The sequence below is a fragment of the Lepus europaeus genome, chromosome 4, assembly GCF_033115175.1.
Source record: "Lepus europaeus isolate LE1 chromosome 4, mLepTim1.pri, whole genome shotgun sequence".
Lineage (NCBI taxonomy): Eukaryota > Metazoa > Chordata > Mammalia > Lagomorpha > Leporidae > Lepus > Lepus europaeus.
This window is the reverse complement of record NC_084830.1, coordinates 129,616,253-129,639,681: the sequence shown is the minus strand read 5'-3', so window position 1 is coordinate 129,639,681 and position 23,429 is coordinate 129,616,253. Positions and strand designations below refer to the sequence as shown.

At 44.8% G+C, this 23,429-nt stretch overlaps 3 protein-coding genes across 5 annotated transcripts in view; 2 read left to right on the top strand and 1 right to left on the bottom strand.

Annotated features, from left to right (window-relative positions):
• LOC133757903 (interferon-inducible GTPase 1-like) overlaps positions 1-22,377 on the bottom strand; it is a 49,645-nt gene extending 27,268 nt beyond the window's left edge. For 2 of the 3 annotated variants that reach the window (XM_062188824.1, XM_062188826.1), the window contains exons 1-3: positions 22,235-22,377; positions 12,265-12,358; positions 4,023-4,127 (exon numbers count right to left, since the gene is read on the bottom strand). The gene's annotated coding sequence lies outside the window, so the exon portion shown is untranslated. The remainder of the gene's footprint in view (positions 1-4,022; positions 4,128-12,264; positions 12,359-22,234) is intronic. The other variant, XM_062188825.1, reaches the window with a different exon arrangement.
• IRGM (immunity related GTPase M) lies at positions 9,920-14,394 on the top strand. Its single transcript, XM_062188827.1, has 2 exons — positions 9,920-10,135; positions 12,770-14,394. The coding sequence occupies exon 2, from the start codon at positions 12,781-12,783 to the stop codon at positions 14,032-14,034; it is 1,254 nt and encodes a 417-aa protein (XP_062044811.1). The 5' UTR covers positions 9,920-10,135; positions 12,770-12,780; the 3' UTR covers positions 14,035-14,394.
• On the top strand, positions 22,265-22,780 carry LOC133758773 (large ribosomal subunit protein uL16-like; the record flags this gene model as incomplete). Its single annotated transcript, XM_062189920.1, has 1 exon — positions 22,265-22,780. A coding segment is annotated over one exon (501 nt), but the record flags the coding sequence as incomplete, so codon positions are not given.
• Positions 22,781-23,429: the final 649 nt, after the last annotated feature.

The window sequence follows — 23,429 nt, the reverse complement described above, 5'->3', positions numbered from 1 at the left end:
ATAAAGGGTTGATAACCAGAATCTACAAAGAAATCAAGAAAATCCACAACAACAAAAGAAACAACCCACTTAAGAGATGGGCCAAGGACCTCAATAGACATTTTTCGAAAGAGGAAATCCAAATGGCCAACAGACACATGAAAAAATGTTCAAGATCACTAGCAATCAGAGAAATGCAAATCAAAACCACAATGAGGTTCCATCTCACCCCGGTTAGAATGGCTCACATTCAGAAATCTACCAACAACAGATGCTGGAGAGGATGTGGGGAAAAAGGGACACTAATCCACTGTTGGTGGGAATGCAAACTGGTTAAGCCACTATGGAAGTCTGTCTGGAGATTCCTCAGAAACCTGAACATAACCCTACCATACAACCCAGCCATCCCACTCCTTGGAATTTACCCAAAGGAAATTAATTTGGCAAATAAAAAAGCCATCTGCACATTAATGTTTATTGCAGCTCAATTCACAATAGCTAAGACCTGGAATCAACCCAAATGCCCATCAACAGTAGACTGGATAAAGAAATTATGGGACATGTACTCCATAGAATACTATACAGCAGTAAGAAACAACGAAACCCAGTCATTTGCAGCAAGATGGAGCAATCTGGAAAACATCATGCTGAGTGAATTAAGCCAGTCCCAAAGAGAAAAATATCATTTGTTTTCCCTGATCGGTGACAACTGAGCGCCAAAGGGGAAACCTGTTAAGTGAAATGGACACTATAAGCAACAATGAACTGATCAGCTCCTGTCCTGACTTTAGATGTACAATGTAATACTTTATCCTTTTTAGTATTTGTTGTTGTTGTTGTGGTTCTAGTACTATTGGTTGAACTCAGTAATTAACACACAATTATTCTTAGGTGTTTAAATTTTAACTGAAAAGTGATCCCTGTTAAATCTAAGAGTGGAAAAAGAGAGGGAGGAGATGAAGAGCTATGGGTTATTTAACTATGTGCTTATTTTCAAAGACTTGAATAATCACCTTGTAACAATGATCAGATTTGGTCTATGTTATGTCATGATTTTAAGGAATCTTATTTCAACCAGATATTTTGGATTTTGATATTGGTCTATTATGCTATGTTATATGTGCGTACATATTGTATGTCCACATGGGGAAATTTTATTAAGAGTTTTATTTTAAATGGCTTTTAGATAAGATTGTCCATAAATTTAAGCTGCTAAAATCAATCAAAGATACATTTTAATTTGTATGACCTGAATCTGTGTATCATATGTTTTAAACTTGTTGGTAGAAAGAAACTAAAAACATTTTATATGGTTGTGCTTAAGTTTACTGGTTAAACAAACTACACCATGTTAGATATTTAAGACATGTTTTCAAATACATGATTCTTAAAATTTATAGAAGGCATTGGACCTTCCGGTAAATGTTTTATTAAGTTCTTATCTAAGGGTTGAAACGGTTTGCTAAGTATTCATGTAATATTGCTATTGTCAGCAAGTGATCTAGGACTTGCTCCCTCATTTCTCTATTCTAAGCCCAACTTGTTCTTTCACTTCTCTATTCTCTTCAAGGTAGGGAACTAATTCTATTATGAAGGAATCTGTAGGATGCACAATTTAATCTTTAGACCTTATAAGAGATGGCTAACATTTTTCTGTAATAGCATAGCCAAAATAAGAACTTAACTAATAATCTCATAGCTAGATTCACATCGCCATCAGCGAAGTATACAGTAAGTAAAAAAAAAAACCTCCCTTTCAGACCAAAGGGAAAGAAAGTTTTAAAGTGAGAATATAATTTTCCTCATGGGCATTGTCTACCTTGGAAAAACTACTACAGAACATGCCTGTGACTATAGACTTGCAGTTCAGGCCACCAAAGATTAGAGATGGGACACGGGCACTCCCTTGACTTGCATCCTCTGGTCTGCTTTAACACAAACCAGGAGGAAAAGAAAGCTCGGCATCAGAAGCAATGGGTGGCAGTTCTATTAATGGCTGATCTGTACAGTGATCTGCCCTCAAGGAGACCCAACAGGCCAGTCCACTGCAGTGGCTTTCAATGTGGTAAGCCTGGGCTTCAGCAGAAGTCAGCTTGTGAAGAGCCCTGGCAGCTCTGCCAAGAGTTGGATCACTGGAAATGGACCTGCCCTGGAATCGAAGGATGCCCAGGTCAGAGTCACAGATCTTATTGGCTCCAAGCTGAAAAGCCCTTCACTCAGCCCAACTTCCAAAGTGACCACTGCAGTTGAGGGGACAGCCAAGTAGGGTCAGCAACATTTCAGGCAGAACTGTAAATTTCTTGTTAGAGATGCCCCCTGCCTTTACCTGGCCAGCTCTCCTCCCAGGCCAGCCAAGTAATGAAAGTCAACAGAGTGCCTTCCCCTAGGAGGTTCACACCTCCCTTAGGATATACCCCATGTGAAGAGATAGATAGGTCTGGGCCTCTTAATTTACAAGGCCTAAAGCCCAACAGATTATTATCAAGCCCCTTCTATCAGGTTCTATTTGCCTCTCAATCAGAAAACTTAATTGTAGCTTAGACAGCACCTTTCTTAGCTCCTCTAATAATGACTCTGTCCTTTGTTCTAGGCCCTGTCTAGCGCACTTGGGCCTCATTCCTTTGTAATCATAACCTCTACTCTACCACCAATGGCTCTACTCCCAACCTGTGTGTACTGATGGTCCTCTTCCCCACTTAATGCTGTATAATTGTTCAGACCTGGTTAAGGCCACTCTTAGGATCATTGGTTACTATCCTCAACCTGTCTTTTATGACCTTGTCTAAATATGATCAGAGTTGGGGAACTTGGAAGGCTTCCATAGCCTTGGCAACTCATGACGACAGCCTAGGGTGGTTACTGGCGCCATAAACTAGAGTGTCAATTTGTTGGGTCAACAACAGGAGCCACTGTGCGCTTGCTCCTGATGTGGGATCTCTGTCCTTAATGTACTGTACATTTTGATTTAATGCTATAACTAGTACTCAAACAGTATGTTTCACTTTGTGTTTCTATGTGGGTGCAAACTGTTGAAGTATTCATACTAAATTGATCTTCTGTATATAAATAGAATTGAAAATGAATCTTGATATGAATGGAAAGGGAGAGGGAGCGGGAGAGGGGAGGGTTGCGGGTGGGAGGGAAATTATGGGAAGGGGAAGCCATTGTAATCCATAAGCTGTATACTGGAAATTTATATTCATTAAATAAAAGTTAAAACCCTTAAAAAAAATAAAAAAATTAAAAAAAATTTAAAAAAAAAAAAAGAAAAATGAGACTGTGATTTCATTTTGGTCTGTTTAACACATTCCTATCATGATTAAATTAAAAAAAAACCTGAAAAAAAATTGTCTTAAATATCTTCTTCCCTGGGAATGATGCAAAAAGTGAGAAGGATGTGAAATAGCAATACTACTAAATGATGCACTTTTCACTGACAGTACTCTTCATCAATGGGGCTCAGTATTCTTCATTTTATTCACATGGTAAGATAATTAGCACACACACATGACTATATAATTTAAATAACAATGAAAAAGGCTCCAAGATCCTGGAAATCTAAGCTAGTTACAACAGAACTGGCATGCAGAGTGTGTGCCTTCACCCCAAGTTAGCTTTCCTTGCAATGTAAGGATTGAAAAATGCTGACTGGGTGGGGAGAGGGAAGACAAAAAGACTTGGATTGAGACAGAATAAACCCCATATGTTCTCTACTGATGTTCCTCAACACATATTCTGATACTTGTACCCTTAACTATTATGGGAGAGGCATTAGAGGAAGGCAAATGATTGGGTGCATTTTGTCACATACATAATATCCGAAGCACTAGCTTTAAGCCACCTAACCTTGAAAGATGACCCCAGACCGTGATGAAGCAATCCTGCCTCCCTGCCATCAGGCTCCCAGGCTCCCCACCTGAGCAGCCCAGGGCCCTCAGCCCATGATCTCTCCTCATCCCATGATGTTTTGTTGCCCATCAGCTTCTTGGGGAAAAGCCATCTCTGAGGACAGAAATCAGCTCTGAATGCTGCTGCTGACTTACCAGGAAGTCCTGTGTTGAGTCGCTGCCTCGCAGGAGTTCAAGGCTCAGGAGTTGTCCTCTGCTGTGGTCCAAGCTCTTCTCCTGGAAGCTACTCGTGCCAAGGCCCTGCAAGCAGCAGATATAAGGCAGCTGGGCAGGACTGACACCTGACTCTGTTCTCCCCACCCCCAGTATGACAACAAGCAATCACAGAGGACTGTGGAGGTAGTGCTATTCCTGAATCTACTGTATTTACCAGAACAGAAAAGTGAAACAAAATTAGTGTTTATATCTCAGCTGTACGTTAAATATTATTGAGATAAGAAGTGGACCAGCTAAAATCTATGGTTAGATAAGAGTGAGAAGCAACTGAATGTCAACATTCTCTCCTGATCCGTGACTCTGCAAATGCAATCTGAACCAAGGTTCACACAACAGAAATGCTGGGTCCTGGGCAAATACCAACTATAGTGTCGCCTTAGACACTCCCCAACCTGCAGCCCCTAAGACTGTGCCTCTATTTCCTGATATCTGTAAAGTGGGTCTCCTCAGACTTTGTTGTTATTGTCATGAATGAGAGTAATGTCAATTACATGCAGAGAATACCAAGTGCAAAAGAGACAATGACTCAGTGGAGGTGGGATGGAGAAGACTCAGCCTCCACCCACCAGATGGGGAGTAACACTTTTCTCTGGTCATTCCCTCTTCTCCCTCTTCCCTCCAGAGAGCTAGATGCAGAGTGGCCCTTGTGCTCCTGTCCACGCCGAGCCCCCTGCTGGAGCTGGACATGGAATGCTACATCCTGCGTCCCTGAATGACCACCCACTGGTACAGAAGAATCATCACAGATTGTGAAACAGGAAAGTCCTCAGACATTCTCAAGAACCCAGCCCTGCATCGTCCCTCCTCCTTTACACATCCCCAATGAAACAAAGCCTCATTTTAAGAGTGAATCTTAGGGCTGACCCTGTGGCTTAGTAGGTAAAGCTGCCACCTGCAGTGCCGGCATCCAATATGGGTGCTGGTGTTATGCGCAGATCGTTCAATCCCCAAAAAGCTATCAGCGACCCGATCACACAGAATTGCAAAAGCAAGGTTTATTTTGAAAGTACAAGCTGCAGCAGGGACCTCATCTGACCAGCCGACACGGATGTCAGAGTAAGGCCCCTGCCTTTGTTCGGGAGTGTTTTTAAAGGAAAAAGACCACAGGGTTACATCAGCGGGGACTTACAGTACGGGGCTTTTGGAGATTGGATGGGGCTGTTCCGGGTTGCTCTTAGTCATACGGGAGGGTCTCCGATTGGCTTGGGTTCAATGAGTTACCTCATTTGGTAATCTCTACTGAGCTGGCCTTGGTCTGCTTTGATATCTCCGGAATGCCTGCTTTTACAAGGACTTGGGTCTGCTACGGAGGCTGCTTTTTATTATTTCAAAATAGAGTCACTTTGGCTCTTCATTGTTTCGAGTCCTGGCTGCTCCTCTTCTGATCCAGATCTCTGCTATGGCTTGGAAAAGCATGGGAAGATGACCTAAGTGCTTGGGCTCCTGCACCCGTGTGGGAGACCCAGAGGAAGCTCCTGGTTCCTGGCTGTGGATTGGCTCAGTTCCGGCAATTGTGCCTTTTGGGGAGTGAACCAGTGGATGGAAGACTGACCTATATCTCTCTCTCTGTGCCTCGCTGTAACTCTGCCTTTCAAATAAATAAATACATACATACTAAAGGGCAGCTGTTATCAAAACAGCATGGTACTGGCACAGAAACAGATGGATAGACCAATGGAACAGAATAGAAACACCAGAAATCAATCCAAACATCTACAGCCAACTTATATTTGATCAGGGATCCAAAACCAATCCCTGGAGCAAGGACAGTCTATTCAACAAATGGTGCTGGGAAAACTGGATTTCCACGTGCAGAAGCATGAAGCAAGACCCCTACCTTTCACCTTACACAAAAATCCACTCAACATGGATTAAAGACTTAAATCTACGACCCGACACCATCAAATTATTAGAGAGCATTGGAGAAACCCTGCAAGATATAGGTACCGGCAAAGACTTCCCAGAAAAGACCCTAGAGGCACAGGCAGTCATAGCCAAAATTAACATTTGGGATTGCATCAAATTGAGAAGTTTCTGTACTGCAAAAGAAACAGTCAGGAGAGTGAAGAAGCAACTGACAGAATGGGAAAAAATATTTGCAAACTACGCAACAGATAAAGGGTTGATAACCAGAATCTAACAAAGAAATCAAGAAACTCCCCAACATCAAAACAAACAACCCACTTAAGAGATGGGCCAAGGACCTCTATAGACATATTTCCAAAGAGGAAATCCAAATGGCCAACAGACACATGAAAAAATGTTCAGGATCACTAGCAATCAGGGAAATGCAAATCAAAACCACAATGAGGTTTCACCTCACCCCGGTGAGAATGGCTCACATTCAGAAATCTACCAACAATAGATGCTGGAGAGGATGTGGAGAAAAAGGGACACTAACCCACTGTTGGTGGGAATGCAAACTGGTCAAGCCACTATGGAAGTCAGTCTGGAGATTCCTCAGAAACCTGAATATAACCCTACCATACAACCCAGCCATCCCACTCCTGGGAATTTACCCAAAGGAAATTAAATTGGCAAACAAAAAAGCCGTCTGCACATTAATGTTTATTGCAGCTCAATTCACAATAGCTAAGACCTGGAATCAACCCAAATGCCCATCAACAGTAGACTGGATAAAGAAATTATGGGACATGTACTCTATAGAATACATACAGCAGTTAAAAACAATGAAATCCGGTCATTTGCAACAAGATGGAGAAATCTGGAAAACATTATGCTGAGTGAATTAAGCCAGTCCCAAAGGGACAAATATCATTTGTTTTCCCTGATCGGCTACAAGTAACTGAGCACCAAAGGGGAAACCTGTTGAAGTGAAATAGACACTATGAGAAACAGTGACTTGATCAGCTCTTGTCTTGACTGTTGATGTACAATGTAATACTTTATCCCTTTTAGTATTTTTGTTTTGTTCTAGTACTATTGGTTGAACTCTGTAATTAACACACAATTATTCTTAGGTGTTTAAATTTTAACTGAAAAGTGATCCCTATTAAATATAAGAGTGGGAAAGAGAGAGGGAGGAGAGGTACAATTTGGGGCATGCTCAATCGGACTTGCCCCAAATCGTGGAGTTAGAAACATGCCAGGGAATTCCAATACAAACCCATCAAGGTGGCATGTACCAATGCCATCTCACTAGTCCAAGTGATCAATTTCAGTTCACAATTGATCACACTGATAGGTCTAAGAGTCAAAGGGATCACACAAACAAGACGAGTGTCTGCTAATAGTAACTGATAGATTCAAAAAGGGAGAGAACGATCCATCACGGGAAGCAGGATACACAGCAGACCCCTAGAATGGCAGATGTCCTAAATAGCACTCTGGCCTCAGAATCAGCCCTTAAGGCATTCGGATCTGGCTCAAGAGCCCATGAGAGTATTTTAGGCATGGAAAGCCAAGACACTCTGGAAAAAAAAAAAGAAGACCTATATGAAAGGTCTCTGCAATTGAGATCTCAGTAGAAAGAACGGGGCTATCAAAGAAGGATGTACCTTTCTCTGAAGGGAGGAGAGAACTTCCACTTTGACTATGACCCTGTCGGAATAAGATCAACGTCGGTGAACTCAAAAGGCTTCCATAGCCTCGGCAACTCATGACTAGAACCTAGGGTGATTACTGACGCCATAAACAAGAGTGTCAAATTGTTAAGTCAACAACAAGAGTCACTGTGTACTTACTTCTCAGGTGGGATTTGTCCTTAATGTGTTGTCCAATGTGAATTAATGCTATAACTAGTACTGAAACAGTATTTTACACTTTATATTTCTGTGTGGGTGCAAACTGATGAAATCTTTACTTAATATATACTAAATTGATCTTCTGTATATAAAGATAATTGAAAATGAATCTTGATGTGAATGGAATGGGAGAGGGAGTGGGAGATGGGAGGGGTGTGAGTGGAGGGAAATTATGGGGGGGGGGAAGCCATTGTAATCCATAAACTGTGCTTTGGAAGTTTATATTTACTAAATAAATAAATAAATAAAAAGTGATTTGCACACACAAAGGGAAGAAATGCTCTGAACTCTGGTGGAAGAACCCCCCGGGACCTCAGGTCTCTGCCCAGAGACTCTTCTTCCACCAGATGTCCTCTCCCTGTGCCTGAGTGGCCCAACCATGCATTAGCCCTCGGAAGCACACCTGCTGTCCTTGCTGTCACTGGCACACTGCTCAGTGCTTGCTTCTCTTCTAGCTGCTTTCCCAAGTGGCTGTGTTCAACTCTGATCTGTGTCCTACAGTCTTTGCAGGAGCATCATGGCAAATGCATGAATACTTTATCTGCTTTGGCAACTGTTGGCCACTGACACAAAGAAGAGAATGGCTGATGAAACTGAGCTTGCCTTGCTCCAGCTAAGTGAGGCCCAGCCAAGATGACAAGACATAGAGGGACTCTCATCATGAGTGAAACCTGTATGGGCTCTTGGTATCACAGGGCAACTCAGATGTATCCTTAGTGGGAGTCCCATAGCCCCATAATTATCCTAAACTGAGGTCTGGCTGTTGCAGCCATTTAGGGGGTACGGTGAACCCACATACCCTGGTGGGGGGTGCTCGCTGTCCCCATTTAAGATACAGGGTAAGAGAATCATTGAGAGATTTATCAGTTGTGCAGGGTCACATGGCAAGTCCTGAATACTTGAGACTCAAACGTTGACTTTCTCTATGTTGCCAGGTCTTAGAGCATTTGGGCTGCTACCATGAGAAACCTTCCTCTGAGTAACTTAAAAACAAGGGAAACTTAGTGCTCACAATTGTGCAGTCGGCCAAGTCCAAGATCAATTCTCCAGAAGACGCAGTGTCTGCCGAGGGCTGCTCTGCTGCATGGATGGAGCCTGGATGTGCCCTCACAGGCAGAGGTGCACACGGGCTCCTCAGCCTTCCATGAGGCCTCTTATACCACTCATCAGGAACAAGCCTGCATGACTCATTCGGTCTCCAAAGGCTCCACTCCTAAATGTATTGCCCTAGTGATTTGGGTTCAGTATAATCAGAGCACGTGGCCCCACCAGGACACATCCACAATGTGATGATGCTGAGCAAACAGCAGAGCTGTGGTACCTGTGGTTTCTGAGTCTGTTCTCCAGTACAGACCCAGATATGGAAAGTGCTGTGGGCGGTGGTCAGGAGCAAGACAGTGGGCTGGGCAGGTATTGGTGGTGGGGGGAGGGTAGGTCATGGGGACTTGACACAATGGGCACAGTCTACAGAGTTAGGAGGACAGGACAATTGGGCACCTGTGCCCAGTACCCACAACAGACCAGGGAGGAACTTGAAAGGGGTTGTGCTGGGTGTAAATGTTAGACCTGGGCAGAGGCAAGGCAGCCAAGGGGACAACTTTCAATGTGTCTCAACTCACCTGCAGCCCAGGCCTCATTGGAGTAGAATGTTGACAGTCACACAGGACTCAGTGCCAACACACAAGGACATGGACGTAGGGTGAGGAGGCAGCCAGGGGCCCCTTATCAGGCAGGCCGTTGGGCAGTGCTTCTGCACAGGCAGCAGGAATCCCAAGGGGCCCTTCCTCCCATCTGGGCCAAGGTCAGAGCTGCTCCACTTTCCGGACCTTTAGTATCCTGGCACCTTCAGGCAGGAGAAAGCAAAAGCATTTCTGCTTCTGCTGTTCGGGGAAAAGACTCACTTCCAGGAACAGAAACTGAAAACTGCCCTCACATGATCTCCCTCTCTGGGAGGGGGGGGTGGTGGGCACGACTGGGGGAGGACTGTCATATACTGGGAGGGGAGGGTGAGAGCTGCCAAGCCTCTTATGCCTCTCAGTCTGGCCCTTTCCCTCCACGCTGCTTCAGGTCATTCTCTGCTCTTCCTAGCACAATCCCCATCCCTCGCTTACATCTTTCTGGAGCCAACTGGGCCTGGAATCAAGTTTTAGACCATCTCAGCAGGAACTGCCTCTGGGTGGAAGGGCTGTGACCCCCTCCCCAGGGAGCAGGTGAAGTAGCAGGAGTGGCCTGTGCCCCCAGATCACAGACACTCTGTTCCAGCAACTGGTAAGTGCGGGGGCTCTCAGGATAGACAACTGGCTGTGAACCGGGCTTCTCTGCTATGCTCGGAGGTGAAGCCCTGACACCAAGCATAAGGAAGCTCTGGGGTCTGGCTTGTTTCATGTCATTGAAGAATCCAGACCCGGTCTCTGTGACAATGGTCAGGACCTGAGTGCAACCTTCTCAGATACTTGTGCAGCTCCAAATCCTGCTAAGCCAGGAAAGACAGAAAGAGGGAGAGAGGTAAGGAGGGAGGGTGAGAGAGTAGGAGTGAGTGAGAGAGAGAGAGGGAGAGAGAGAGGAAGCGCACCTCGGTTACCTAGATGCCCCTGGCATTAGGAGTTTTCTCAGAGGGATTAATCGGACAAAGGCAGGATATGCCACTCATATTCCTCAGAGGCTATTTTCAAACTTCTGGATGTTCAACTTGAGATCAGGATCAGCAGAGGCAATGGTGGGGGTTAGCCTAGACTAGCCCATCAGTTGGTTCACCCGGCTGGGCCACCTTGCCCAGAAATAAAGATCTGGGGGATAGGGTCCAGAGGTTAGGTAGCCTCCTGCCCTTTCAATTTCTCTAAACTGAAACGTTTGTTTGCAGTGCAGAGTCCCGTCCTTAACACACAGTTCCTTTGCGGATGACTTTAAGAAGCGTCTGTGCGCTTGTTGTGTATGTGTGGGTGTGCACGTGCCCGTATCATGCACACGTAGATGCTGCAGGCTGAGGGTTTGGGAGGGGCTCAGGCTGCCTCCATGGGGCTCAGCACTGGTGGACAGGTAAGCAGATGGATTGGGAGATGCTGGCTCAGTTCACAGACATGGTCACAGAAAACGTCTGGAAATGTCCAGTCATCTTTTTGTATCCATGGGGAACTGGTTCCACAGCCTCCTTCCCTGCACAAATACCAAAATCAGCACAAGTCCCTTTTATAATATGGTATAGTATTTGCATATATTCTGTACACAAGCTACCTTGTACTTAGTGTTACTAATATAAAAATTATTTAAAAATTTAAATGGCTCATACTTTAAATAATCTCTAAGTTACTTATGATACCTAATGCAGTGCAAATCCTAAGTAAACAGTTCTTATAGTGTCTTGTTTAGGGAACAATTATAAGTGTCTGTACCTGTTGAGAGAAGACACAACCATTGTGCACACAGAGTGTGAGTGTCACCAAAACTGGACTTGTGTGGATGTGACCCCATGAATGAGTTGTGTGTTCGGGTAAGTAATCACGTGGAGATGTGAGTGAGCATGTAAGTGTATGTAGAAAGCAGGACAGAGTGTGTGTGTGTGTAGCTTGAGTATGTTATGAAGTGTGAACATGTACCTGTGTGAAGGAGTGTGTGCATGTGACAACATACTGTGTGTGCCAACGGTGAGTGAGTGTATATGGAGAAGTGTGTGAAAATGATTTTGCATGGGCGCATATGCACACCCAATTGTGTTTCAGTGTGCACAGGGAGTGCGAGAGGATGTTCAGAGTTGTATGTTTGTGTATTTGAACTCAGTTTGTGAAATTGTCTCCCTGTTTAGAAGCAAAATCACCAATTTTTTAAAAACTTCTTTACATATTTGAGCAGCAGAGACACAGAGAAAGAGAGATTTCTCATTATTTGGTTCATTCTCTAAATGTCTGCCACAGCTGGAGCTGGGCCAGACTGAAGCCAGAAGCCCAGGAAGTCAATCCGGGTCTCCCACCGTGGGTGGCAGGGACCCAAGTACACGTGACATCACCTGCTTCCCCCTGGGTGTGCATTAGCAGGAAGATGGAATCAAGAGCAGGGCTGGGACTTGGACCCAGGCACTTTGGCATGAAATGCAAGTATCCCAAACACTATCTTAACCATTAGGCCAAATGCCCAGCCCTCGTGAACTTTTAAATCAGTCTGCAAACCTGGCTCTAAGGGGAACCTGGGAGAGCTAGGTTTTGAGGATACAATGATGATCATTGTTTAGGTAGTGCCTTGAAGAAGAGCAGGACTCTGGGAAGATTCCCTCCCTCCCTCCTTGTCTTCCTTCCTCCCTCGCTCTCTCCCTCCCTTCCTCTGTACGAAAATCTAATGCAAAGTCAGGGAAGGGCAAAAGAAGGCAGCTGCCTTATTGATACTGCAACATTTCAGCTTGTGCTCACCTGCCAGGTGAGGAGGTCAAGTGTTAGAAACCAAGCCAGACCACAGTTTCATACAGGCAAGGGGAACTGGATGCTTTGTGTTCTCTGGTGCCACCTACAGGAGAGAAATATATAGGTGACTATTGCCTGAAATAGCAACTGAAAATTATGAAGGAGCACGCTTATCACACTAGGACAGAGTACAAGTGTAAAAGACCAAAGAAACTCTCTCATGGGACTTTTTGGGAAAGCAGGGTCCTCTGCTCCCCAAGTCTTCTTCCAACCACGGTGCTACTATGGAGGCACAGCCAGCCTCCACCATTCCACGAGGACTCTGCCCTTCACATAAACCTGGAGAAATGTGCACACTGCCTGAGTGAGCACTTGTTGCTGGCTTTGTTTGCAATCCAATGTCTTTGCCATGGTCTTTGTTGGCAGATAAACCCTGAATTGGGGATGCTAAGTCAGGCGATCCTCGCTGCCCTGTTGCGCTCCTCGGTCCAACTCACCGCTTCTATTTCTGCAGGTTACGCCAATATGGCGGAGTTCCCGTGGTCCCCTCTCACTCCATTATCTGCATCCTTGACCTCGGTTATGTCACATGAGGACTGGGGTGTTTTATCCAAGGACGAGGCTGTGAAGATTGAGAAAGACTTAGAAGACGGGAACTTGCTGAAGGTGGTCTCTGACATGAGGCGGCCTCTGGAGCTGGTGTCCCAGACGCCAGTCAACATCGCGGTGACAGGAGAATCTGGCAATGGCATGTCCACCTTCATCAATGCGCTTCGCGAGATAGGACACGAGGAGGAGGCCTCGGCGCCCACGGGGGTGGTCACAACTACCGAAGCCCGTGCCGCCTATTCATCCCCCCTGTTTCCAAAGGCCGTGCTGTGGGACCTGCCTGGCACAGGGGTGGCTACTGATACCTTGCAGGAGTATCATGTGGAAATGCAGTTCAGCCAGTACGACCTCTTCATCATCATCGCGTCCCAGCAGTTCAGCATGAATCACGTGATGCTCGCCAAAACCATCGCGGACATGGGAAAGAAGTTCTACATTGTCTGGACCAAGCTGGACCTGGACCTCAGCTCTAGCACCCTCCCAGGGTGTGAGCTACAGCAGACCATCAGAAACCACATCTTGAGAAGTCTCTGGAAGCAGCGAGTGTGTGAACCCCCCATATTCCTGGTTTCCAGCCTTAAACCTTCCTCACACGACTTCCCAGGTCTCAGAGACACATTGCAAAGGGACCTGTCCCAAGTCAGATGCGATGGCCCTCTTCAATACCTCATGCATGACTGCGAGAAGATCATCAGCCACAGAGCGGCCTCCATGCAGCGGAAAATTACTCTACAACCTCTGCAAGGCATCATGGGCTTCTGGTATGCAGATGACTTGGCGGAGTGTCTGGAAGCCTACCGATCAGTGTTTGGTGTAAACGGTGAAGCTCTCAGGCGGTATGAGCAGAGGAAGAGGAGCACGCTCACAGACTACAGGAGCGTCATGAGGTCCCAAGATGTGCAGCGTGTCCGCTGGAGGGACTGGAAACTCTGGGCCATGACCTTTCTAATCACGAAGATGTTCTTCTTCTGTCTTAGCCTGTGCCCATGCTTACGCACCTACGTCATTCCATACTTTAGACAGATGAAACATAGACACTGCCTCAAGATAGTTGCCGAGGAAACAAAGACAGTCCTGGGTAAAATGCTGAGAGACTCTGCCATGCCCTGCGACACTCGGTGTGGGAAAAAGTTTCCAGCAGATCCAGCAGACTCTCTCAGATGGCCCTAAGAACTGGGGGGTGGGGTGTCCTCATTGCTCCTAGCTGATAGATTGATTAATATTTTCTTCTATGTTTTATGATATCAATTCCTTAAAATGAATTCTGAAAATCACTCTTTAGCATAAATTATAATGTGTCATTCCTCTGAGGATCTATTCTGTATTGTTCATGAAGTCATTAAGTAAGTTTCCCTGAGATGAGATTGACATGGTGCCTTCCCCCACCAAGTGCCATGCATGTCCAGACTAGTGTGTCTGCCACACCTTCATTCACCTGTCTCAGTAAAGGTGGCACAATTCTCCTCTTCCCATTTCTTTTTCCGTTTTATTCACTGGATATTATGGGACACACAATGTGGCAAGGGTTATGTCACAATATTAGGGGGCAGATGGACAATATGGTTGAAACTGATTGAGACATTACACAGATTTTTTTATTAATGTATGAAAATTAGTTTTGGGGCCAGCACTGTGGTGCAGTGGTTAAGTGGCCACCTGCAGCACTGGCAACCCATATTGGTGTGAGTTTGTGACCCAGTTACTCTACTTTGGCACCAGCTCCCTGTTGATATGCTTGGGAAGACAGCAAAGGATGGCTAAGTGCTTGGGCCCCTGCACCCACATGGGAGACCCAGAAGAAGCTCCTGGCTCTTGGCTCCTGGCTTTGAATCAGCCCAGTTCCAGCCATTTGGGGAATGAACCAGAGGATGGAAGACCTTACTCTCTGTCTCTCCCTCTCTAACTCTGAGTCCCAAATAAACAAAATTAGTTTTATTTTTCAGTGTCTGTACTCTACAATAGCAATGAACAACTGCAAAAACAATTAAAAGAATAATTCTATTCACAAGAGAATGTTCAAAGGAAAATGAAATAATTAAGACTTTATATACTAAAGAAGAGCAATACAAAATACAAAGTATTGCTTAAAGAAGTAACAATGTAAATTATTAGAAATCATCAATATTTATGGTTTGGAAATCCAATATTACTATGATGAAAAGCTCCTCAAATGATGTATTGATTTAACACAATATCTTCCGGCCGGCGCCGTGGCTCAATAGGCTAATCCTCCACCTTGAGGCACCGGCACACACCGGGTTCTAGTCCCGGTCGGGGCACCGGATTCTGTCCTGGTTGCCCCTCTTCCAGGCCAGCTCTCTGCTGTGGCCCGGGAGTGCAGTGGAGGATGGCCCAAGTCCTTGGGTCCTGTACCCCATGGGAGACCAGGAGAAGCACCTGGCTCCTGGCTTCGGATCAGCGCGGTGCGCCAGCCACAGTGCACCAGCCACGGCGGCCATTGGAGGGTGAACCAACGGCAAAAGGGAAGACCTTTCTCTCGGTCTCTCTCTCATTGTCCACTCTGCCTGTCAAAAAAAAAAAAAAAAAAAAAAAAACACCACAATATCTTCCAAATCTCAACAGTCATTCACAGAACCTATCCAAGAAAAAAATGCATCCATCAAATGAGGTACCTTTCTCTGAAGGGAGGAGAGAACTTCCACTTTGACTACGACCTTATCTAAATAAGATCGAAGTAGGCGAACTCAAAAGGCTTCCATAGCCTTGGCAACTCATGACTAGAGCCTAGGGAGATTACTGACGCCATAAACAAGAGTGTCAAATTGTTAAGTCAACAACAGGAGTCACTGTGTACTTACTCCTCATGTGGAATCTCTGTCCTTAATGTGTTGTTCAATGTGAATTAATGCTATAACTAGTACAGAAACAGTATTTTAGACTTTATGTTTCTGTGTGGGTGCAAACTGATGCAATCTCTACTTAATATATACTAAGTTGATCTTCTGTATATAAAGATAATTGAAAATGAATCTTGATGTGAATGGAAAAGGAGGGGGAGCGGAAGATGGGAGGGTTGCAGGTGTGAGGGAAGTTATTGGGGGGGGGGGAAGCCATTGTAATCCATAAACGGTACTTTGGAAATTTATATTTACTAAATAAAAGTTTAAAAAAAAGAAATGCCAGAATAATTTTGAACAAGAATAAAGTGGAAGAGTTACAGTGCCCAAGTATAATACTTATTATAATGTTACCACTCTCAAGGCAGAAAATAAAGATACATTGAAAGATTAATGAAATAAAAAAAAAACCTGGTGTTAAATTGGAAATGGCATAGAAAATTAATTAATTTTTTAAAAAAAATTATGTAGGATCTCTGTCTTTAATGTGCTGTACACTCTTATTTAATGCTATAACTAGTACTCCAACAGTATTTTTTTTCACTTTGTGTTGCTATATGGGGGCAAACTGTTGAAATCGTTACCTAATATATACTAAACTGATCTTCTGTATATAAAGAGAATTGAAAATGAATCATGATGTGATTTGAAGGGGAGTGGGAGCGGGAAAGGGGAGGGTTGTGGGTGGGAGGGAAGTTTTGAGAGGGGGAAGCCATTGTAACCCATAAGGTGTACTTTGGAAATTTATATTCATTAAATAAAAGTTTAATAAAAAAAAGAAAGATTAATGAAATTAATAATCCCAATGGGACAGAATTAAGAATCCCTAAATAAATTCTTAAATTGAAAGTCCACTGATTTTTAAACAAAGGTTCTAAAGCTGTTCCACTGCTTTGGGGAAGCAACTGAGAAAGGAACTCATTTTAATAAACTTTGGTTTGGATATTGGATAATCACAGACAAAGGGATCATTTTAGACTCGTGTTTTATAGCATACAGAATAATTATCACAAGATGGATCCCAGTATTAAATACAAGACCTGTTGAAATCTTTATACTAAATTGATCTTCTGTATATAAAGAGAATTGAAAATGAATCTTGATGCAAATGGAAGGGGAGAGGGAGCGGGAGAGGGGAGGGTGTCGGGTGGGAGGGAAGTTATGGGGGGGGGGAAGCCATTGTAATCCATAAGTTGTACACTGGAAATTTATATTCATTAAATAAAAGTTTAAAAAAAAATAAATAAATAAATACAAGACCTAAAAGTATACAAATTTGAGGACAAATCCATAGGGAAAAAGCACTGTGGCATGGGCTAGGCAAAGATAACAAAAGCAAGATCAACAAGAGCAAAAAACAATAAACTGGAATTCAATATATACTAGTCATGAGGCAGGAAGAAGAATGAATGGAGGGAGAATCCCCTGGACAGGCAGTTAGAGAGGGACAAGGGGGCCCCAAGGAAGACTAACAATCACCAGAATCACTGGGTGAGGCCATATCAGTCAAAGCCCTGACCACTGTGTGCCTGTTTGAGAACTCTATCAAAACCAGAACTGACTTCTGAGTGTCTGATCTCAGAGCAGCTAGGGAGGAGTGCTTCAGTTTCACCTGGTTAGGATCTCTACACAGAAGAAAAAAAGGTGATTCTGGCAGCATTCCCCCAGTGGCCCATATCCACTACTAGAGGTTTTCACCTTATCAGCATGTATAGTAACCAATCAGGGAAAGCATCCCATTTAAAAACACAAAACCCCCTAGAAACGACCTCTTCTTTGGGTACCCAATTTTGGACCCTTCCTAGCTGCCAAAGTGCTCTCTTTCTCTTTCTCCAACACTTTTTTTTTTTTAAAGATTTATTTATTTGTTTTGAAAGTCAGAGTCACACAGAGAGAGGAGAGGCAGAGAGAGAGAGAGAGAGGTCTTCCATCCAATGGTTCAGTCCCCAGTCCGAAGCCAGGAGCCAGGAGCCCCACGTGGGTGCAGGGGCCCAAGGACTTGGGCCATCCTCCACTGCTTTCCCAGGCCACAGCAGAGAGCTGGATCAAAAGTGGAGCAGCCAGGTCTCAAACTAGCACTCATATGGGATGCTGGTGCTTAAGGCCAGGGCGTTAACCCACTGTGCCACAGCGCCGGCCCCAAGCTTTCTCCAACTCTTAAACTTCTTTCGCGTTGCTCACACTTCTTCATCCCTATGCCTAATCTTCTGTACTCACAAGAAAAAGAACCTAGCAGGGAAAAATAGCTGTAACATTTCTAAAAATTCAGCAGAAAGAAAAATCTCCAACAAAACTGTTGTTTGAAACCCAGGGAGTGTTGGAGTCAAGTCTCAGGTTAGCTTGCCTGCTCCTGAGGCCCCTCCCCTTCACAGCATTCTCCACACCATTCAAGTGTGTACACATGATCTGTGTGTTTTTTTGTTTGTTTGTTTGTTTCGTTTTTAAGATTTTATTTATTTATTTGAGAGGCTGAGTTACAGACAGAGAGAAAAATCTTCCATCCGCTGGTTTACTCCCCAAATGGTCACAGTGGCCAGAGTTGAAGCTTTTGAGTTTTCCACATGGGTGCAGGGAACCAAGCACTTGCACATCTTCTACTGCTTTTGAAGGACTTCTGAAAATTTACCTGCTAAAAAACTAGGAAGTGAACAACCCTGACAATGGTCACGCCATTTGAACTACCCCAGCACTATCTTAGGGAACTCTAGTAAAACAGTTCCTGGAAATTGGGCCGAAACCATGAGTCAAGGGCAGGCAGCTGCAGTTTGAGATAACGGCGCCAGATAAAGGCATGGGAAGCACCCAACCGCCCCTTATCTGTGGGTCCCGGCAGACGGCAAAAGTATGCAAGGTATTTTCTGCATGCCCCCACCCCATTGTCTTATTGAAACCCTGTAACCACGCTTTTTTTCTGCTTCTGTATCCCCCGCCCTGCTTGCTTAAGAAACCGCCCACACTACCCCCTTCCCTAGCCCCTTACCCAGTAACCATTAACATATTCAATGAAATTGTAACACAACTAGATATGCTAATGTTGTGGTTTTAAGCTTTAAATACCCTGTAAAACTGATGTTCGGGGCCGCTCTCTCTCTCTGCGCCTCACTAGAGGGTGCTGCTGAGACGGCCCATTTGCAAATGAAATAAACTTTCCTCTTGCCTTTTGCATCGATTGGAGTGGAGTCTGTGTTTCTGGGGGTCCGGATTGTGGGACGCCTGCTTAAGGGGTCTTACACTTTCTCAGTCCATAGCAAAGAACTGGTTCAGAAGAGGAGCTGCGGGGACTAGAACCAGTACCCACATGGGACACTGGCAATGCAGGCAGACCATGCCACAGTACAGGCCCCATGACCAGTGTTTGAAAAGTGAATATAGGCATCTATTGTCAGGTTCTTGGCAAAAGGCTTAGTGCATCCTCAACATGGGCCATTTGAAGAAACTTTAATGAGAATATTTTTGTTAGATAGCCAGATAGATATTAGCCTATGTGTGTAAGAGAGACTGAAGAAAATATGAATTTTTAAAGAAAATGGTGGGAGGATGTGGTGTTGTGGCCTAGTGAGTTAAGCTGCTGCCTGTAGCACCAGCATCACATATAAGCACCGGTTTGCAATATGCCTGGGAAAGCAGAAAATGGTTCAAGTAGTTGGGTCCCTGCACCCACACCTGGAGGAGGCTCCTGGCTCCTGGCTTTGGCCTGGCCCAGCTCTTGCCATTGCAGCCATTTTCAGAGTGAGAATGGCAGGGTTCTTCGTGTAAGAAAGAATTCAGGCGTGAGACAGAGTAGTGGGAGGTAAAAAGCAAGATTTATTAGGGAAGGGACATCTGTAAGGACTGATGGGCACCTCTCCAGCCAGGACCTGAGAGATAGTACCCAGTCGCTCAGACTGGGGGGTGGGGAGCAAGGTTACATGGTTGAGTGGAGAGATTACAACTGACCAGGTCAGGCAGGTGGCTCAGCAGAGAGGCAGAGGGCTGAACGTGCAGTCTGGTTGAGGTGGGGTGTGTGTGTGTGTGTGTGTGTGTGTGTGGAGATGGGTCTTGCCTCCCCACCTCTGCTCCTCTTGGAACAAAGGGCTTTTTGGATGTAAATAGAAAAACTTCTGTCTGAGTTTTCCCCTGAAGGTATCAGACAGGAGGAAGGCTAGCTGGAGCCATCCTGAGTTTAGAGGAAGGGTGAGCAGGACCCCCTGAAGAATTGGGATCCCGAGCAGGGTGTTTGAAATGCAGATACTGGGCTGCATCTGGGAGATTGTGGAAGATTTGTCAGGCAGAAGGGGTGGGGACCCCCCCTGGCAGGTTATCTGGTAGAAGGGGGCAGGGCAGGATACGAATACCGTGCTGCCCCTGAAACATTATCGGGATGACTTTGAGATGCAGATGCATATGCTGGACATAGATGTCTTCTCTTTAGGCCTGTCACACACACATAAGCTCATATCTGACTTCCTACCTAACAAAACAGCAGATCTCTCTCTGCTCTCATTCTCTCTCTCTAACTTTCTATCTCTCTCTCTGTAACTCTGCCTTTCAAATAAATCAAAAGAAATCATCAAAAAAAAAGAAAATGGAAATTTTTTAAAAAGAAAAATGAGAATTTTAGTGTGGCTGAATGAGGGAAGAAATACAGAAGCAAGCCTTGGAAGCAGACTAGCATTTGCTCATCAAAAATCTTGCCTTTATGCAATAACCTTGTTAGCTGGGTCCCAACTCTTTCCTGGGGGCTGCTTGTAGGAATCTTCCCCACCCTGCCCCAAAGGGCTGTTAGATCCAATAACACTGTGCTGATGTTCTGGGAGGAATTTCAGGAATTCCATTACTAGGAAGCCCTCCACCCAACAATATCCCAGAGGTGGGGAGGGAGGCAGGAGGAGAAACAGAGGACCCATATTCATAAAAATAAAAACTCCAGTCTGAATGTATACTGGGCTCTCAGATCTTCAGTGAGATGCCTGCCTGGTACTCTCTCCATTAAACTTGGCTAGCAAGCTTACTGTTACTCTCTGTCTTACATCTGAATTCTTTCTTATGTGAAGATAAGAACCTCTGAGTCGTCATCTCTGGTAACATCTTCAGAGGTGTCGGCAGGGTGTAGGGAGACCACCAAGTTAAGTGTTGACACCAATGGCAAGCAACAGGGGGGAGTAGTGCTCTTCAAGCTCAAACAGGTAAATGGGGAGGCAAGTTGCTTGAATCTGAAGACTGTATATAGAGAGGGACACTTAATAAGAACTATTGCTGTGCTAGAGGTTTGCAACTTAACACTAGGAGTCTAATTGTTACCGGAGAAATTGCAGGGTTCTTGTCTTCGCGCAAGAAAGAATTCAGGTGTGAGACAGAGAGTAGTGGGAGGTAAAATAGCAAGGTTTATTAGGGAAGGGACATCTGTAAGGACGGATGGGCACCTCTCCAGACAGAGCCTGAGAGACTGGGGAGGAGGAAGGAGTGGAGAGATTACACCTGACCAGGCCAGGGGGCGCCTCAGCAAAGATGCAGAGAGCTGAGCGTGCAGTCCAGTTGAGGCTGGGGGTTTTTAAGGAGATGGGTCTTGCTTCCCCACCTCTGCTCCTCTTGGAACAAAGGGCTTTTTGGATGTAAATAGAAAAACTTCTCTTGAAGGTCTGAAACAAAGGACTTTATGGATGCAAATGTTATCAGACCTGACGAAGGGAACAGGGTGTTTGAGATGCAAACACCTGGGAGATTGTGGGAGGCAGAAGGGGGCAGGGCAGGATGCGAGGGCCAGGCTGCCCCTGAAACATTATGGGGATGACTTTGAGATGCAGATGCATATGCTGGACATAGATGTCTTCTCTTTAGGCCTGTTACACACACATAAGCTCATAACTGACTACCTACCTAACATAATGAGAGGAAAGGAGAAAATGAAACCTCTGCCCTCACTCTTCTCCTGTAGCATCTCCTGCCAGTGATGCCCTCTGGGCTTATCCAATCAGAATCCAGAAGGGGAGAGAGCCCATTGATAGAGTCTACATCCAGAAGGGGAGAGACCTTAATGATAGAGTCTACAGATCAGAGTGGAGAAGGTCAGACAGCAGACTGGTGGGGAATGAAAGATAATCGTCACAGGACTGTACTGAATATGACAGCAAATCAAGAGCATGCCAATGCCAGTGGCAGAGAGAACGGCAAGTCACTGATTTGAACAGCAAACCTGGACATTAACAACATAAGTTCTTGGCAGGGCATATTCCTCATGTTTTTGGAGGCATTTCTTTTTCATTACACTTCTATGGACTTATGTGTAAATTAAGCACATGTATAATCACATTACTGCTTCAAATTCAGTTCTTCCATAGCTGAGGTACTTACCATCTTGCATACACTTTTACCTCAGTTCCTTCTCTACCTTCCCTGACTGAGGAAGCCTTAGACTAGAAGCAGGCCAGACTAACGGTATCTTGGATTGGACCTCTGGGTCCATCTCACAGTACCCTGCCAGCAAATATACACTAAACAAAACAAGGTGAAAGTCCAATTTTAACAATACTTACCAATGAACCGTAAGATTTAGGTTATGACTGTGTGGCCACATGAAGTTGGATGAGTATGAGCAGCTCTCTTCTGCAGCCCTGGAGGCTGCCCATATTTGTGCCAACAAATACTTGGTAAAAAGCTGTGGCAAAGATGGCTTTCATATCCGAGTGCGGCTCCACCCCTTCCATGTCATCCGAATCAACAAGATGTTGTCCTGTGCTGGTGCTGACAGGCTGCAGACAGGTATGCGGGGTGCTTTTGGAAAGCCCCATGGCACAGTAGCCAGAGTTCACATTGGCCAAGTCATCATGTCCATCCACACCAAGCTGCAGAACAAGGAACATGTGGTTGAGGCCCTACGCAGAGCCAAGTTCAAGTTCCCTGGCCGCCAGAAGATCCACATCTCAAAGAAGTGGGGCTTTACCAAGTTTAACACGGATGAATTTGAAGACATGGTGGCAGAGAAGCGGCTCATCCTGGATGGCTATGGGGTCAAGTACATCCCCAGTCATGGTCCGTTGGACAAGTGGCGGGCCCTCCACTCATGAGAGCTTCACTCTCCTGTGCTCCTTAATCATCGATAATAAAGCTTGGTTCCTATCAAAAAAAAAGAAAAAAAGATTTAGGCTATGACAAAACCAAGTTAGAAAAAGCTCCATTAATACTGCTCTTGCTCCTGCTTTCACATTAGCTAATGTATAACCACTGCATTTGCCCTTTGGAAACAACATGTTAAAGATATACAAATACCCCTAGATAGTAAGATCTCAGCAGCTTAGCCTCTTTCCACCAGTCCCTCCCTTTGCTGGGAGCTTTTCTGACTCCTACTCAAACAAAACTTTTCTCACTGTTGCATGCAGTCTAGTAAATTTCCCTCAACTCCCAGACACCAAACTGAATCATCTCACCAGTTTCTCTGCAACACTATTTCATCTCATTCATGGATCAAGGGATCAGGGAAAGAGTTTCATCTCTTCTACTTCTTACTCTCACCACATCCCAAAATTTGTTAGCATAAAGTTATTCATAGTAGTTTCTTATTATCATTGCAGGCAAGGGGGCTTCAGAATCAATTCTCTACAGTTGCCAAAAGAAGGCAGAATATAGTTGGATCTATCTTTATTATCCATCCAGCCAACCTGTATCTTTCAACTTGGGAATTTAATCTACTTACATTGAAAGTTAATATTGATACATAAGAATGAACACCTG

Excerpts from the sequence above, each read along its gene's own strand:
- IRGM (XM_062188827.1), top strand. The coding sequence starts at position 12,781 with ATGGCGGAGTTCCCGTGGTCCCCTCTCACTCCATTATCTGCATCCTTG.